General features: G+C 52.5%; 4 protein-coding genes across 4 annotated transcripts; 3 read left to right on the top strand and 1 right to left on the bottom strand.

Annotated features, from left to right (window-relative positions):
• The first annotated feature begins 2,580 nt into the window (after positions 1-2,580).
• On the top strand, positions 2,581-4,613 carry BO72DRAFT_452125 (class I SAM-dependent methyltransferase). The gene is made up of 5 exons (XM_040945663.1): positions 2,581-2,876; positions 3,067-3,083; positions 3,183-3,262; positions 3,322-3,483; positions 3,573-4,613. The coding sequence occupies exons 1-5, from the start codon at positions 2,763-2,765 to the stop codon at positions 4,256-4,258; spliced, it is 1,059 nt and encodes a 352-aa protein (XP_040797048.1). The 5' UTR covers positions 2,581-2,762; the 3' UTR covers positions 4,259-4,613.
• Positions 4,614-4,907: 294 nt separating this feature from the next.
• BO72DRAFT_452124 (uncharacterized protein) lies at positions 4,908-8,112 on the top strand. Its single transcript, XM_040945662.1, has one exon. The coding sequence runs from the start codon at positions 4,987-4,989 to the stop codon at positions 7,903-7,905; it is 2,919 nt and encodes a 972-aa protein (XP_040797047.1). The 5' UTR covers positions 4,908-4,986; the 3' UTR covers positions 7,906-8,112.
• pup1 (proteasome core particle subunit beta 2) lies at positions 8,097-9,639 on the bottom strand. Its single transcript, XM_040945661.1, has 3 exons — positions 9,230-9,639; positions 9,091-9,138; positions 8,097-8,921 (listed from the first exon to the last, which is right to left on the bottom strand). Exons 1-3 carry the CDS (start codon positions 9,353-9,355, stop codon positions 8,277-8,279), a joined length of 819 nt encoding a protein of 272 aa, XP_040797046.1. The 5' UTR covers positions 9,356-9,639; the 3' UTR covers positions 8,097-8,276.
• Positions 9,640-9,983: 344 nt separating this feature from the next.
• BO72DRAFT_438374 (FG-nucleoporin NUP159) lies at positions 9,984-14,937 on the top strand. The gene is made up of 4 exons (XM_040943379.1): positions 9,984-10,082; positions 10,150-10,834; positions 10,888-12,424; positions 12,575-14,937. The coding sequence occupies exons 1-4, from the start codon at positions 9,996-9,998 to the stop codon at positions 14,715-14,717; spliced, it is 4,452 nt and encodes a 1,483-aa protein (XP_040797045.1). The 5' UTR covers positions 9,984-9,995; the 3' UTR covers positions 14,718-14,937.
• Positions 14,938-14,955: the final 18 nt, after the last annotated feature.

Genomic DNA, 14,955 nt, shown 5'->3' with positions numbered 1-14,955 from the left:
CTGTCTATTTCGGCCATTGTACTGTAAAAGAGGGGGAGGCCGTGTCTTCAGATGCCCATGTCCAAGACAACTATTTTTATTATGTATATTTTTTCATAATACTTATGTTGTTGAATGAGAGGGGTGAGGGGGTGAAGAGGATTGTCGGACACGGAAACGCAAGTCGTAAGACTGGACAAGTCTAGTCGCTTCACTCTCCTGCTCTCCCAGTCTGGTTTTGCCGGGCCTAAGCCTATAGTCAAACGTTTCTCATCTATTAAACTTCGGTCGCGTCGTGGAAAAATTACACAGAGCTCTCTTACGAGGATCATGCAGCCTGCATACGCGCAACAGACCTTATTAGTGAGAGGTAGCTTAGTGTTCAGTAGTTATAGTAGTTAGCAAACAGCACCATTCCAAAACTCAGCCCAGTCGGATAATGTGGGAGCGATCCAAGGATGGGACTTTCCAGCCGTGTGGCACCAACAGCCATTGGATCCCGGGTGGTTTTTCTGAAGATCTTCCACAAACTTACCTCCCTGCACCCGTGATTGTCTCCCAGTGTCGTACAAGAACCAACCTACAGCTTGTTACCTTTCTCCGAAGTACAGTACCCGTTGCCCCTTCCTATCTTTTTTCTTTTTTTCCCCTTTTGATAGATGCGGAGATTTCTGGTGCTGTGATAAGACAATGTATCAGCTTTGAACGACTGCCACTGCCTCAGTAGTAAATAAACCTCCGTATCGTGTTGCAGATGTCGGGTATATCTAGATTTCTTGCGCCATTGGGACTAAATCCCAGCTCGGGTGGATGAGAGAACCCCTTTCAAGTTTCAACTCCCTCCTCTCTCTGATTAGCGAATCTAATCTATAGTGTAATGAGCCTTTTTCTCCACTATGATATTCAATACCATCCATGTACGTACTCATCCGTACACACCCCATTGTAGAACGCACCCGACAGGCTGGGACGCCCGTGCGCTTTTAGCCCGATGTTCTTCTACCGGCTACTTAGTGCTTGAGTACCGATGCGTAGTGCAATAGTAAAAAGAAATAAGGATAAGACAAGCCACATATAAAGACTGCCAAATTGAAAAAGTAAACATACTACCGAGAATCAAGACCAAAGAAGAGCCGTCAGGGATCTCGACAGATATGATGAACGTGTTCATTTTGAACTCCTCTTCAATTCCTCCTTTTACCCCTCCCTCTTTGCTGCTAGTAAAACACTCCCACTCTTAGCAATTGCTCCGCGTGAACTCTACCATGGCATGATCCTGGTCTTAAGCGACGTCGGATCCGAACCAAGGATACTAGTAGGAATGTCTATATCTGTTCCAACGACCCAGGGATCCCTGCAATAAGCTTGGGACTGATTCGAGGTTCCCCGTCCCCGTGATGTTAGGAACTTCGAAGCTCGGTCTTTTATCATCTCTCCGGGCTGGGTGATTTTTTTTTCTGTTCAGTTCTCCGAGGCTCAATGTCTTGGGCTCCACTCTCTTTCAGTCTGTCTTGCTTCAGAATGAGCGGAGACACAGTTGGTTTTTTTTTTTTCTCTCTTTTTTTTGGTTTTTTTTTGTTTCCCTCTCATCTGTTCCTGTGTTATGTTTCTCCATTAGTAAATTTTCTTCTCTCTCTGTTTGTCCCTCCCGGCCCTACTCCCGGCCCTACTCTTAAGTGAAAAGGGGGATTCCCGGTTTCTTACTACAGCTGGAAGTCACGAGATAATTATCCGTAACTACGTAGTAGCAAGTGCGGAGGGATTTAAACATCCATCGAGCGAGACTAATGAAAAGTACGAGTACGTATGCCCATCGTACCTTTCACCATTCAAGGTAGATAGTAAGTAGTATAGGCAGAGCACAGAGTACTAAATCAGTCACGTTAGTCGAATTTAGAAAACCAAAAAGTTGTGTTAATGACCGGCAAGTTCTTGATGGGGCGGGCTTTGCGTGCATCCGTCTGGGTTGCTGGGCTTGTTTGTCCCGCCGCCCGAACCGCCCACTTGGTTCGCAGGGCCGCAGCGGTAATCGTAGTGTAATAACGCCCCGTCCGCCGGGGGGGGGGGATGGGCCTTCCTGAGCGCTAACTCGTAGTAAGTACAGTATTGTATATACACACTAGAAACCAGAAGATGACGAGAAGCTACTTATAGTTGGAAGTTATCAGGCCCGAAAAACCACGTATTTCATGGGGCTATAATATCGTTCTTTATGATTTATGAAATAGGAATATTACAGCCATTCATGATGATTTTGAATTATCATTTTTATTGGCATCCTTTTTCTCCTGTCAAATTAAGTTAAACATTGGGAGACGAATCCTTCCCCCCCCCTCCTCGTCCTCATCAAGTCAAACTTAATCCAGGCTGCCGGGTCAGTGCAGGTTACCAGGAGAAGAGGAAAAGACAGCCGATGTCTCCTACTACCTTGCCCATCATTGCCCCCTCCCTCCCTTCACGTTCTCTGCTTAGCTAGCTACCGTCATTAACCGTGAAGGCTATGGCAGGTAGTTAATCAAAATTAGAGTAACTTAAAAACTGCCCAGCATTTCTCCAGATCTGGCTAAGGTCCCTAGATCCTCACTTCCAGATTTGCAAGTCCTTATATCGGTACAACAACAGACAATTCGTAATTTCCTCCTCGCCATCGTCCATCACATTGTTGCCCAAATTTCTCTCGTAAGAAACTTTATGGCTGCGTGCTGGAGAGGGAGACGTGATTGTTGTCACTCCTCATCTTGATTGTCTATCATCTGGGAACGTTTACCGAGACAAAGGCTTGGATGCGAACTACTTTTGCTACTACTACTACTACCAAGTTCACCCCACTCGAGACCTGGCCCCTAAAAGTCTTGCTACTCGAGTCTGCCAGTCCAATGGCTGGTGCAAGGTCGGCCGTAAGCATATCTTTTCCTCTAGCTTTATGTGGAAAAAGAAACCCTACTTCATTCCCTTGTTGCCGCTGTGGTCCCCGTTGTTGTTGTTGCTATTTGCCTTAAAACCCCTGCTTTCTCGTCAAATCGCCACCTACACTTTGCCCGCCCCCAACCGGCCCCATTGAGCCTCTACTGACGAACAATGGCACAGGCATCGAATCGTGAGGAGTAAGTCCGATTTCATGTTTTACAACTCGATGGCAGTCGGTTGAACCTTTCGAGGTTCTATTTCTCATAAGTTATACCGGTGTTGACTGACTATGGCAGTGAGACACAGTCGTTAACAGCAAGCGTGACGGACTATCCTATGGAACATGGAAGACGATACCATAAATATCATGAAGGCTGTACGTCTGCAGAGGATCGACCATGTGGACAAGGACCCCATCTAACAACATTCCTCCAGCATACTTGTACCCGAACGATGAACAGGAACTGGATCGAATGGATATGCAACACCACATGCTCAGACTAGTCAACCACGGGCGCTTGTACTTCGCACCTGTCCAACGCCCAAAACGGATCCTCGACATTGGTACTGGTTCTGGTATATGGGCTATCGAGATTGGTAAGAATCCCCCCCCCCCCCCCCAGATTTACCCTGCTTACCTGTCATCCGATCGATCAACTCACATGGTTGCCGCTTCTCGCCCATAGCATCCGACTTCCCAGAAGCCGAGATCACAGGAACCGACCTGTCTCCTGTTCAGCCGCTTGAAGTCCCCGAGAATGTCCACTTTCTCGTCGACGACGCCACGGAGGAGGACTGGCTCTGGGACCCGGATCACTTCGACTTCATTCACACGGGACATCTGATAGGATCTCTACCGTCGTACAAGGACCTGCTGAAGAAAGCACACAAGCACCTCAAGCCGGGCGGCTATGTGGAATGCCACGAGTTCGACTCCCGACTCAAATGTGATGACGGTACGATGCCTCCTGAGGACCCCGACAAGTTCAGCGACTATGCCCTCCAAGATCTCATGGACCTGCACTACCGCTCTGGCCAGGTCTCGGACCCGCCCCGACAGTTCCGAGTGGCCCATCGCCTCGCACGCTGGATGCGAGAAGTCGGATTTGAAGACGTGCAGGAACATCGGTCCATGGTCCCTGTGAATCCATGGTCATCCGATCCACACCTGATGAAGATCGGGACCTGGAGCGAGACAAACCTGTTGGAAGCGGTCGCGGGATGGTCTTACAAGCCGCTCACCATACTGGGGTGGTCGAAGCCCGAGATTGAAGTATTCCTGGTCGATGTTCGGAAAAGCATCCAGAACCGCAACGTCCACGCCTACTACGAGTTCTATGCGGTGACAGGCAGAAAACCACTCGCTGGCTGAGTTGGTTCTGGTCTGCCTTCACTAATCTTAGCGGCATGACTCCTCACATATCCTCGGCTTACTTCTCTTCTTTGTGACATATTGTTTTCTTTTTACTCCTTCTTTTTCTTGTATTAGCTGGCGCTGGCTGACGAGCGTATGGCATACGATACCACTGCGGCAGAGAGTTTGGTGCATTGGGAGGCGTGTCTCGGTCAATTGACTACTTGGAAATATATTGACATTTGGTTGCCATGCTCTCACTTATAACAAGTGCTTTGTGCAGTATCCGACTGTAGGAAAAGATAGTGTTGGTCTATAGGATCCATGATCAGTCTAGACTGGGGAGTTTTTGGCAGGTAGCTTCGATTGTCACTCGTACTTATGCGGCGTATTCGAAAAGCAGATACGGCACAAAATGGATGCTCATGGCTCTAGTTAACTAGAAAGAAGACTTACAAAATACACGATCATGCCAAACATGCAACAATCTTCTGGGTAGGTCAGGGTTGTATGTATACTTCTGCTTGTTCATCAAGCCCTTGAGGGCGATTGATTACCAGGGGCAACGAATGAGGAATCAGGATTCCGTGATTACTCATCATCCGCTGCACTGCAATCTCCGGGCCCGCGGTCTACCGGCCAAGAGGTTCTTTCACTATCAAAATCCCGCGCCTGCTTGTCCCAAACCAATCTCAGCAGGGCTTAATTCAAGTTCGCTCTCCCTTCTCGCACATGTCGATTACCTCATGTCTCTCGGCAGACATGCCTACCGGCATGCTGTACATCCAGCCTCATCATCGTCGGGGTTATTCGACCACGTCTGGATCAGCGATGATCTGTTGGCGTCGACCTTCCGAAGCTTCGTCAAGAGTCAGCGACGCCATGCAAGCCGCGTCCCGGGCCCATTGGAGGCCCGACGACGGCTGGCGAGGAGAAAAAACTGCGCTCTTGCTCCAGTGACCGGTGCGCTGCCACCGGATCCCCATCTGTTTGGGCGCGGTGGCCGACAACATTTGCTGTGGAACAGCGATCACGCGCCCGCATCTTCACCACTATTTTCTCCATATGATAACCCACACTCGGTCGAACCCGATCAGGGGGAGCATACTCGCGCTGCTACGACGAGGATAATTGGACATGGACTTCAATCAGGGATTTCGCACTACGATTTACACACCCCGCTCGCTCCAATTGCGCCTTTGTCGGGCGAAAACGAAACGTTAGATCCGGGCGGGTTTGTCGACCTGGGCAGCTCATCAGAAGCTGTTCCTTCTCCTCCTCCTCCTTCTCCTCCTCCTTCTTTACCACCCGACGGCAACATGAACGATACGGCCGGACTCGTGGACCTGACTAGCTTGGCAGAATCCGAGCCTGGGCCTGAGCTTGGTTCTTCAGGGCGCGATGTCGAGGATTCCGATCTAGGTGGATATGGCGACCCGGCCGACTCGTTTTATACCTCTCTTTCTCAACCACGCGGCGGCGAGGTGAATAAGCCAGGCACCTATGTTGACTTGTCAGCGGAGCCTGCGTCTTCACACCCTGACAGTGATATGGTCGACTCAAGCGGATTTGTGGACCTCGTTAGCTCTTCTGCGTCTTCTCCCAAGCGGTCCAAGCGTGACCTTTCACATCTAGTTGACCCGAACGGTTTGCTTATCGATGTAGCCCGCTTCTCAGATGCTTCGCTTTCTCCGCGCGACCCCGTGGTCACTAATCAGAACGGATTCGTTGAGTTGAACGGCCTATCAGAACCGGCGGATGATAGCAAAGTCCTTCCCTCCAAAGAAATTTTGACGAAGCGTTTGGAAACCTGCTCGTCACTCGAGGCGGTCACGAACTTGATAAATGCGATGGATATAGATCTTCAGCATGAGCCTGGCTACAGTCGCATAGTATTCGATCATTACTTTTCGCAGCTTGCGCTGGGCAAATCAAACGCCCAGGAGCTGTCTCTGTTTCTGGATCACCGGGCACTTAACACTCCAGGAGCTGGGGCTTTCCCAGTTGTTGCAAAGTACATTATTCAACCAGCGACAGACTCACGAGAGCGTGCTGTATTGTTTGCGAGCATGCTCAGGGCTATCAGAGTCGGTGCGATAGTTCCGTCTGAGCTTCGGGAAGTCATCGGGACCCTGCAAAAGTTGCCGGATGTGGTGGTCGCCACGACGGACAGGCCAACAGTCGAGACACAACACAATAGCCCAAGCGGCGTGATGGAAGCATACCAGAAAATCTGTGATGTTCTTGATTCCACAGCGAAGGGCGGTAAATACCCGAGTCTGGACGAGGACACAGCCAATCTATGGCTTAAAATCATCTGGGAGCGGAATGCACTTGCTGAGTTGAGGCTGGCACACAGGATCCTGGCTCGTGCTCGGCATCTTCGTTCCACCTGTGCCTTCTGGGGGCCCCGGTTCATCATCCGCTGGCTTGGACTTCCGGACGGGCTTCGGAGTGAAATCGTTCCCTCCTTCACAACTTTACTCTTCCAAAGGTTTCACTACAATGCAGTAGGTGCAACTATCATATCGGTTACAGAGTATCTAGTTTTGGCTCAGAAGCAGCATCTGCTTCCCAGGTGGCACGACTGTTTGACCTCTATCCGCACGGTCAGAGACATCCCTAAGGCAGGGGCGTGGGTCGACGCACGATCGCAAATTCCAGCAGGATCGAGTCATTCTGGGTTGTCAATCCAACAACGCTTCCTTCTGCGCCTTTGGGTCTTCCGTGCTCTGAACTTGAGTCATGCAGCCGGCCCAACTTGGGATAAGAAGCCTCAGATGATAGGGATAAGGCATCTTATACATTCTGACTATGTACGGCCGATTGAGAAATGGGGGGCGCGAGTCCTCAGCCTTTACCAGGCTTGCCGAACGAACCATAAGAAGAAAGACCTCGTGAGCAGTATTTTAGATGATGCGCGTGAGTTGGAGCTGCCTGCCAATGGAATCACAATCTTGGCTCTTTCATACCAGACCAGAAATGCCCTCAACAAAACCACTAGGGCGGCTCTGCAAGCTTTAGAGACGTCGGACGTCTCCTTCAACGATCTGTTTCGAGACTTTGAAACGCCCTACACTCTCCTCCTTCAGTTCGCACGCGCCTTTTCGAAGATAGCGCGGGAGATAGACATCGAATCGCCGTCTTTCATGCAGCGCGCTCTAGAGCTGGCCAGAATTGGAAACCGGTCAGAAGTCCAACTGTTGTTTCGGATTTTCGACTGGCATGTACCCCTCAAGATCGCCCTGGCGAGGTCATGGCAGCCTCCTCCCGATCCTTCCCGTCATGCGCTCGTGGTCTACGAGCCTCGGGACAGCAGAAGGCACCCCGATCCTCACGCCGCGCTCAATATGATAAACACTTTTGCGGTGGCTCTGTCATGTTCACAGAGTCTCACCCCGCGGCAATCCTATCGATTGGTTTGTTGGCTGTACGTATACTTGATGAGGCATCAAGCACCTGTGCAACCGATCATTGTCCGCGCTATGTATCATGCTGGCGTCGTGCGCGCCCGACGAGAAATGAGGGGCATGTTCTGCGAGGCGCAGTTCAAGTACATCATGCAAAAGGTACAACAGGTCGAGTCGCCGGAGGTTGTGAGAGCGTTGAGAGACCCGAATTTTGTGTGGAGGAACGAAGGAAGCGACTCGGTTGCTGGGAATTAATACCTACCTTCGAGTTGGGTTTACATGCACTGGAGATCTCATCCCGCATTGCCAGGTAGGTGTGGTTCGAGGCATGCTGGGACTGTTATTTTGTATCGCTTTCTCAACATGTTCTACATTTTCTACCAGACGTATTATACCCCTGGTTGTACATAGATACTCTTTCAGACACTTTCCTCCGAGTAGAATTGGCAATATCTAATGGCCCACTGGTAGCCCATGTTCATTTGGTCCATAAAAAGCTTTATTTGTGCGTAACTCGGGTACAGAATTAAAAGACATGATTCTGCGCCCCCTCCAAAAAAAGGAATTACATAGCGCTTTAACTCCACCACCTGGCTGACCACAACCCCGCCTGGGACTGGTCCTATCTAGATGTCCACCTCCATCAGGTTGGGGTCCCCGGAGGCCTCCTCCACGGTGACATACTTCCGCATGTCCTCCTTGCTGATGACCTTCTGGTTGAGGTAAGCGGTGGTGCCGCGGGGGAAGCGGTAGTTGCGCTCCTTCTGGCCGCGCTCGTTAGGCTTGATGTAGTTGCGCAGCAGCTGGGTGGGCTGGTCCTTCTCGATGACGCAGACGTCGACGTTGCTACCGGAGCCGAGATCGTTGAAGATACCGGCCTTGATGGCCTCGGCGCAGAGGGCGACGGCGCCGTCGCGGTCCAGCTGGGGCTTCCACATCGACTCGAAGACGGACATGGCGGCCAGCGAGCCGGAGCCCATGGTCACGTAGGGCAGCTTGTCCGTCGAGCCGTGCGCGTGCACCGTGAAGAGCCCGATGCCCGTGGGGTCCACGCCCGCCACCACCAGGTACGCCCCGATGTGGCCCTGGTACCGGAACAGGTGCTGCTTCAACATCGTCATGCAGGTGATCACTCGCGGCGGCCGCCCCGTCGACAGCGAGTGCAGCTCCACGTTCGAGCTGATCAGCGCAGTCGTGAACTCCGTGTCCGCCGCCGTACCGGCGCCCGCACACCAGATCTTCGGCGCGATGTAGTGTAGCTTCTCGCAGTTCTAAGTATTCCCGCAACCCCGCCCGTTGTTGTTAGCCTCCGTTTATTGAATGTGAGAGAGAGAGAGAGAGAGAGAGAGAGAGGAAGTGTGTGTGTATTCTTGTGATTTTGTGGTGGAGTTGGAAGGGTGAGTTTCGATATAGGGACGCTAGGCGGCGAGGCTTCTTTACCTTGTCTGCTACTATCGGTCCGCTGGTAGCTCTGGTATCTGCCGCAATCTGTAATCATCACACCGAGAACTTTAGCTTTCATTGTCCGCTTATCCATCGGAGAGATGGGATCGTGTATCATGAGGGGCCCAAGACGTACCACAACACCATTGTCATATATACAACCCACAATCGTGGTACCTGTGCTGGTGGCCTTGGGGAGAGGCACGCCCTTGGCGTGAAGAGCCGCGTTACGGTTGTAGTTGGAGAAGTCGAAGCCGGTCATGGTGACGGCGTGGAGGTCGATGTGTTTGTTGTCGGGGATGAAGGCACAGTTGTCAAGATTTCAGTGATTCGAGGAGGATAAAGGGGGTGGTAGGAGGGTTAGGTTGATGTATCAAGTAGAGAGAGGTTGAGTTCCGTTGCTTAAGCTTCAACGGCCACTGCTGGAGACGGACGGAGCTGGGAGTGACGAAGCTCCGGGCGCCTGATCTTGACCGCCTCAGGCAGAAAGGCGGTGTGGCGCGCTCTCGCTCTCGAACCCTTGCAATTCCGCTGCCGCTGTTTTTGTCCGGGAGGCTTTTGGAAACAGCACCTTTAATCCTTACTTTAACTGTCTTTTTGTTTCTCACGCGGCGCTTCCTTGTCCTTCGCCCGTGTTGTCTCCTACGTGAATTGTACCCCCTTGTCTGGGACTTGAGGGTCTTAGCTCTACCGATCTGTGTCACCCGTTTTCTTCCTATCTTCCACTGAGGGGAGTTGACCACGATTTTCGCGCGCACTTGGGAGCTCTTCAATCGGAGTCCTCCAACTCCAGCGCCGCTCCTTTTCAGCTTCACCGCAGCGTCCTTCCTCTACTCATGCTCCCAAGACTCTAATTAGGCGATCACCCGCGTTCTCTCTCGAACTAGTACGACCGATTTAAAATGGCTTTCAACTTTGGAGCATCGAACCCCGCCGGGGGTAGTGCTCCCCCCGAGCTGGGGCCCGAGCTTCCCGAGGGTACTGCTGAGGTAGGTCCCCTCGCAATTGCTTCCATTCAGATCAGCGCTCTTCTAACTTTTGCAATGCTCTTTGTAGGACATCGGCTTCAAGGGCGTTGAGGGCGATTCCAACGTCCGAATTCTTGCCACCCCATGGCCCGAAAACGCTCTCCCAGCCCCGACATGTTCGCTCCTGGCCGTTGCGCCAACCAAAGGCATAATTGTTGCTGCTGGACCCAACGCCCTCTCCGTCGCATCTTCTGACGCCGTCAGAGCCGCTATGTCCCAACCCACAGAAGGCAAGGTAGTTAAAACCAAGCCTTTCCAGCCGCAAGCGACCATCCCCCTCCCTGCACGTCCCACGCATGTCACCTTTGCCTCAAACGATACCGCCCTTCTGCTGGCCACGGAGAATGGCGCACAACTGTCAGTGTTCGACACCTCGAGCTTAATGTCGGGGAATGCACAGCCAGCGTTGTCGATCCCTACCAATGGAACCACGTTTCGCACCATTGCGGCCAACCCGGCGCCGGAACTCTCGTCCCTTGTTGCGCTGGTGACGACGGGCGGTGATCTTCTGGTAGCGGACTTGAAAGCGGGCAACTTGGTCTCGGGCCCGAACGGTCAAGTGCTGAAGAGCGGAGTCAGCTCGGTCTGTTGGAGCAACAAGGGTAAACAGCTTGTGGCCGGGCTTGCAGATTGCACGGGCTTTCAGATGACCCCGGATGGCACGCAAAAGGATGTGATCCCACGCCCCCCTGATCTTGAGGGTGATTGTCACGGTATGTTGTACTGTTGATACGTATACTTCTGCTCTTTGTCTAATCACGCACAGTTTCCTCCATTGCTTGGTTGGAAAACGACATATTTCTTGTGGTATACACGCCGAACGCATTAGAGGATGACATGGGCCAGAACCCTCCTTCGTCCTATTATATCATCACACGACGGAAACAAGCGCCTTTCTTGATTCAGAAGTTGCCTGAGTTGTGCATGCCCTTTGGTGTCAAGCGCACCCCGGCCTTTCAGTTCATCGCACGCTTGCGTGACTACAAGCCTCACTTGAAGGATGTCCTCATTGTGTCTTCAACGGCCTCCACCGATGTGGGCCTAATCACCAGAGCAGACCAGCCATTGGTAAAGATGGACATGGACACTACTGGACTCTTTGTCACGACTGAAGTGTCAGATGACACAAAAAGAGCGAATGTGCCACTAGTGGCATCTACCGATGAGACTTCAGTTATCGGTTTGGGTATCGATCTCTCTAGCAAGGAAGTTGTCGTTGCTCCGATTGCAGGCGAAGACATCGCTGAGAGCTCCACTCCGTTGCCGAATGTGTTGCTACTAAACAACGAGGGTATTCTTTGCTCTTGGTGGTTCTTGTATTCGGACGCAATTCGACAGAAGGTCCTCTACCAGGGTATGGCGGATCAGACGCAAGCGCCAGCTCAGCCAACGCCGCCAGCTTCTCAGCCTCAAGCTTCACCTTTTGGACAATCAGGTTTTGGTGGCTCACCGGCTCTAGGATCATCTGCGTTTGGCAGTTCCGCTGCCCCGGGTTTTGGGAGTCCATCTGCTCAAGCCGCCCCTCAACAGTCCTCTTTCGGTGCGCCATCATTCGGATCACCGTCGCAGCCCGGGCCTTCCTTTGGCACGAATAGCCTGCTCGGAGGTAATAAGCCCCAGGGTGGTCTCGCCGCATTGGCAAAGAACGAGCCTGGGTTTGGACAATCCGGCTTTGCCTCACTGGGAGGAGGGTCTGGATCTTTTGGGCAACCATCTACGCCTGGAAAGGGACTTAGCTCGCTTGGATTTGCACAATCAGGTTCTAGCTCCGGAGGTGGCTTCGGAGCGTTTGCCAACAAAGGTGGCACAGGTGGATTCAGTGCTTTCGCGTCGGCAAAGCCAGCAGGCGGATCGCCATTTGCGCAAACCTCCACTACGCAAACGTCCACTGTAAGTCCGTTCGCCAAGATTTCCGGCACTTCGACCTTTGGCCCATCGACGTTTGGCGCACAAACTAGCACGGAGTCCTCATTTACCGCTGAGAAGACGATCGGGTCGACGGGTACTTTCGGGCAGAGCTCTACTTCTTTCGTGCTTGGATCAACATTCAAGCCTGATGGTAGTGCTGCAAATGATCTTCCGAAACCAGATAAGCCTTCTGGATTGTTCGGCTTCAATGAGTCAATGGATGACATGATGTCTTCCAGCAACAAGACCAGCCCGCCAACTGAGGAGATGGACGACATGGAAGACGAGAGCGCCACTTCGCAGCAGAAATCTGAGCCCAAGGAGGCTACGCCATCGTTGTTTGGAGCACTGTCGGCGACCCCAACCTCCGCACCGAAATCGTTGTTTGGCGCACCGTCCACAACTACAGATTCTGCACCGAAGTCGTTGTTTGGTGCACCTTCGACCACTACAGCTTCCGCACCGAAATCGTTGTTTGGCGCACCGTCAACGACTACAGATTCTGCACCGAAATCGTTGTTTGGTGCACCTTCGACCACTACAAGTTCTGCACCCACATCGACCTTTGGTTCTCAGAAGCCGATCTCGAATCCCTTCGGTCAACAAGCTAGCAAGCCTGGATTCTCACTGTTCGGTAATACAACTCCTGCCAAGTCACCGTTATCTTCCTTTTCTACACCACCCGCAGACACCCACACTCCATCGAAAGAGGATGATGCCCGGACGCCTAGTGCTACACCACAGGGCGCACCCCTACCGCCAGACCCTATCAGCAAGGCATCATATGGGCCCGGTGATACGTCTGCCTCATCGAACGTCTCCAAGAGCTCTGTCGATGACGCGCCTCTACCACCCGATCTCACCTCAAGCAAGCCCGCTGCTAAGGGACCTGCAGAAGACGCACCCTTACCGCCACACTTCACGACTTTCAAGAATGGAAAGAAGACAGACGATGAAGAAGAGGCAGAACCCGAAGAGGCTCCATTGCCTCCGGACTTCAGCATCCCCAAGCCACGTAAAGAATCCGAAGACGTTGCACCAGTCCCAGACGAATCCGATGGGGATGATTACGAAGGCGAGGAAGACGTATCTGAAGAAGGCGAGAGCGAGGAAGGGGAAGAGTCGGACTTCGCAGACAGTGGAGAGGACATCACCCACGATATCAGCCAGTCTGAGTCCAATGAGCCAAGTCCTAAGGCATTTCCTGGACCTTTCAAGCCCAGCGCGAAGCTCGCAGGCGGCCTGTTCTCCCCTGCTTCCAAGCCTGCCCCAGCACCGCAACCACAGCCTTCAAGGCCATTGTTCGGTGATAGGAGCAATCCGACATTCCCTGCACTCCAGAACCGAGAGCTTCCGAGATCGCCCAGTCCAGTACGAGGAGCCGCGTCGAAGAGCCTCTTCAAGGGTGATGGAAAGAAAACTTTCGGCACCCCTCAAAGTCCGGGCAGCGCTCTCACTGCAAGGAAAGCCTCTCTTTCTGAACACCAAAGACGCGAGAGTCAACTGAAGCCGAAGCCTTCCCGGAGGGAACCCTCGCAACAGGAGATTCGCGCGAGACAGTTAGAGGAGGAAGCGCAGGCTCTTTCCGACGACGATGAGGATGAGAGACTCCGTGCGGATCTTGCACTGCCTCTGGAACCTGTTCCTACCCTTGATCCTTTCTTGCCTCATCAAGACTATGCTGGCGAGACGAGTAAACCTGGTATTCCTGGTCAAATCGAACGGCTGTACCGTGATATTAACTCTATGGTGGACACCTTGGGCATTAATGTTCGTTCGTTGTCTTCCTTCCTTCTCTACCAAAAGACGTCCAGAGATTCTCAATGGGTCGACACGCTGAAGGAGGACAATGCCAGCGACATTCTGGACAAAGAACTGGTTCTGTCTGAGATTGAGAAGTTTGATGACGCTGTTGTCATGCTTGCTGCTTCTCTTGAACAGCAGCGCGTGCAGGGTGTGGAAGAGAAGCTCGAGAGTTGTCGGGAGCTTTTGAGTAAAGACATTATCACTCTTCGGGGTCAGTGTGCCAGCATCCGCAAGACGCTTGATGCTCACACCGACACGACCACAATGCACTTCGCACCTCTTTCCGCGGAGCACGCCAATCTGCAGCAAGACCTGCGGTCGGCATCCACCGAAATCCAGGCGAAGCTAGCCGATCTAGAATCTGCCGTGACTCTTCTCCGCGCCAAAATTGCTGACGTTCCCCCTTCGGGTGGCTCTCGCCATGCGACAAGACGCCCCACCGTTGAGGCTGTTACCACTACGATCCAAAAGATGATGGAGATGGCCGAGACTAAGCGCACCGATATCGATGTCTTGGAGGCTCAGCTCAAGAGATTGGGAATCGACACAACCGCTCCCGCGGCCAGCCAGGAAGGGTCCCCATTCGCGACGCCGAGGAAGAGCACCGGCCGATTTCCCACTACGCCGGGATCCCGTGGGTCAGTTGACGGGCCATACCACACTCCCGACTCGGCTAGCCGAGCCATCAACTTCCGATCCAGCATCAACGGGTCAGCCAGGGCTAGTCGGCTCCGCAACGTGGAGGCAGTCCAGGACCTGGTCAGCTCAGAAGAAACGGCGCAATGGAAGGCCAAGGTGCAACGCAAACAGCATATTGTCGAGAGTCTGAGGAGCGCCATTGGGGCGAAGAAGTCTCGAGTCCGGACGGTGAATGATTTGTAAAACTAGTGTTTATGTTTTCCTTTCTTGTGTCATGGGACAATCTTGCTGATGGCTACTTACTATGAAAGTCATGTCGGAGAAAAACAGCGGGTCTTTTCTGGCGGGGTTTGATTTTTCTTTTGTTTTGGTTTTCTGTTCTGCACAGGCAGATGTGAATCTTAGGTAGCGCGTCCCATCCGTCTCCACTGTACATAGGTCTCGATTGTAATGCTTGCACGTGCTTTTACGAGAAATGCGT

This window comes from Aspergillus fijiensis (assembly GCF_003184825.1).
Source record: "Aspergillus fijiensis CBS 313.89 unplaced genomic scaffold BO72scaffold_65, whole genome shotgun sequence".
NCBI lineage: Eukaryota > Fungi > Ascomycota > Eurotiomycetes > Eurotiales > Aspergillaceae > Aspergillus > Aspergillus fijiensis.
This window is presented reverse-complemented; position numbering and strand designations above follow the sequence as displayed.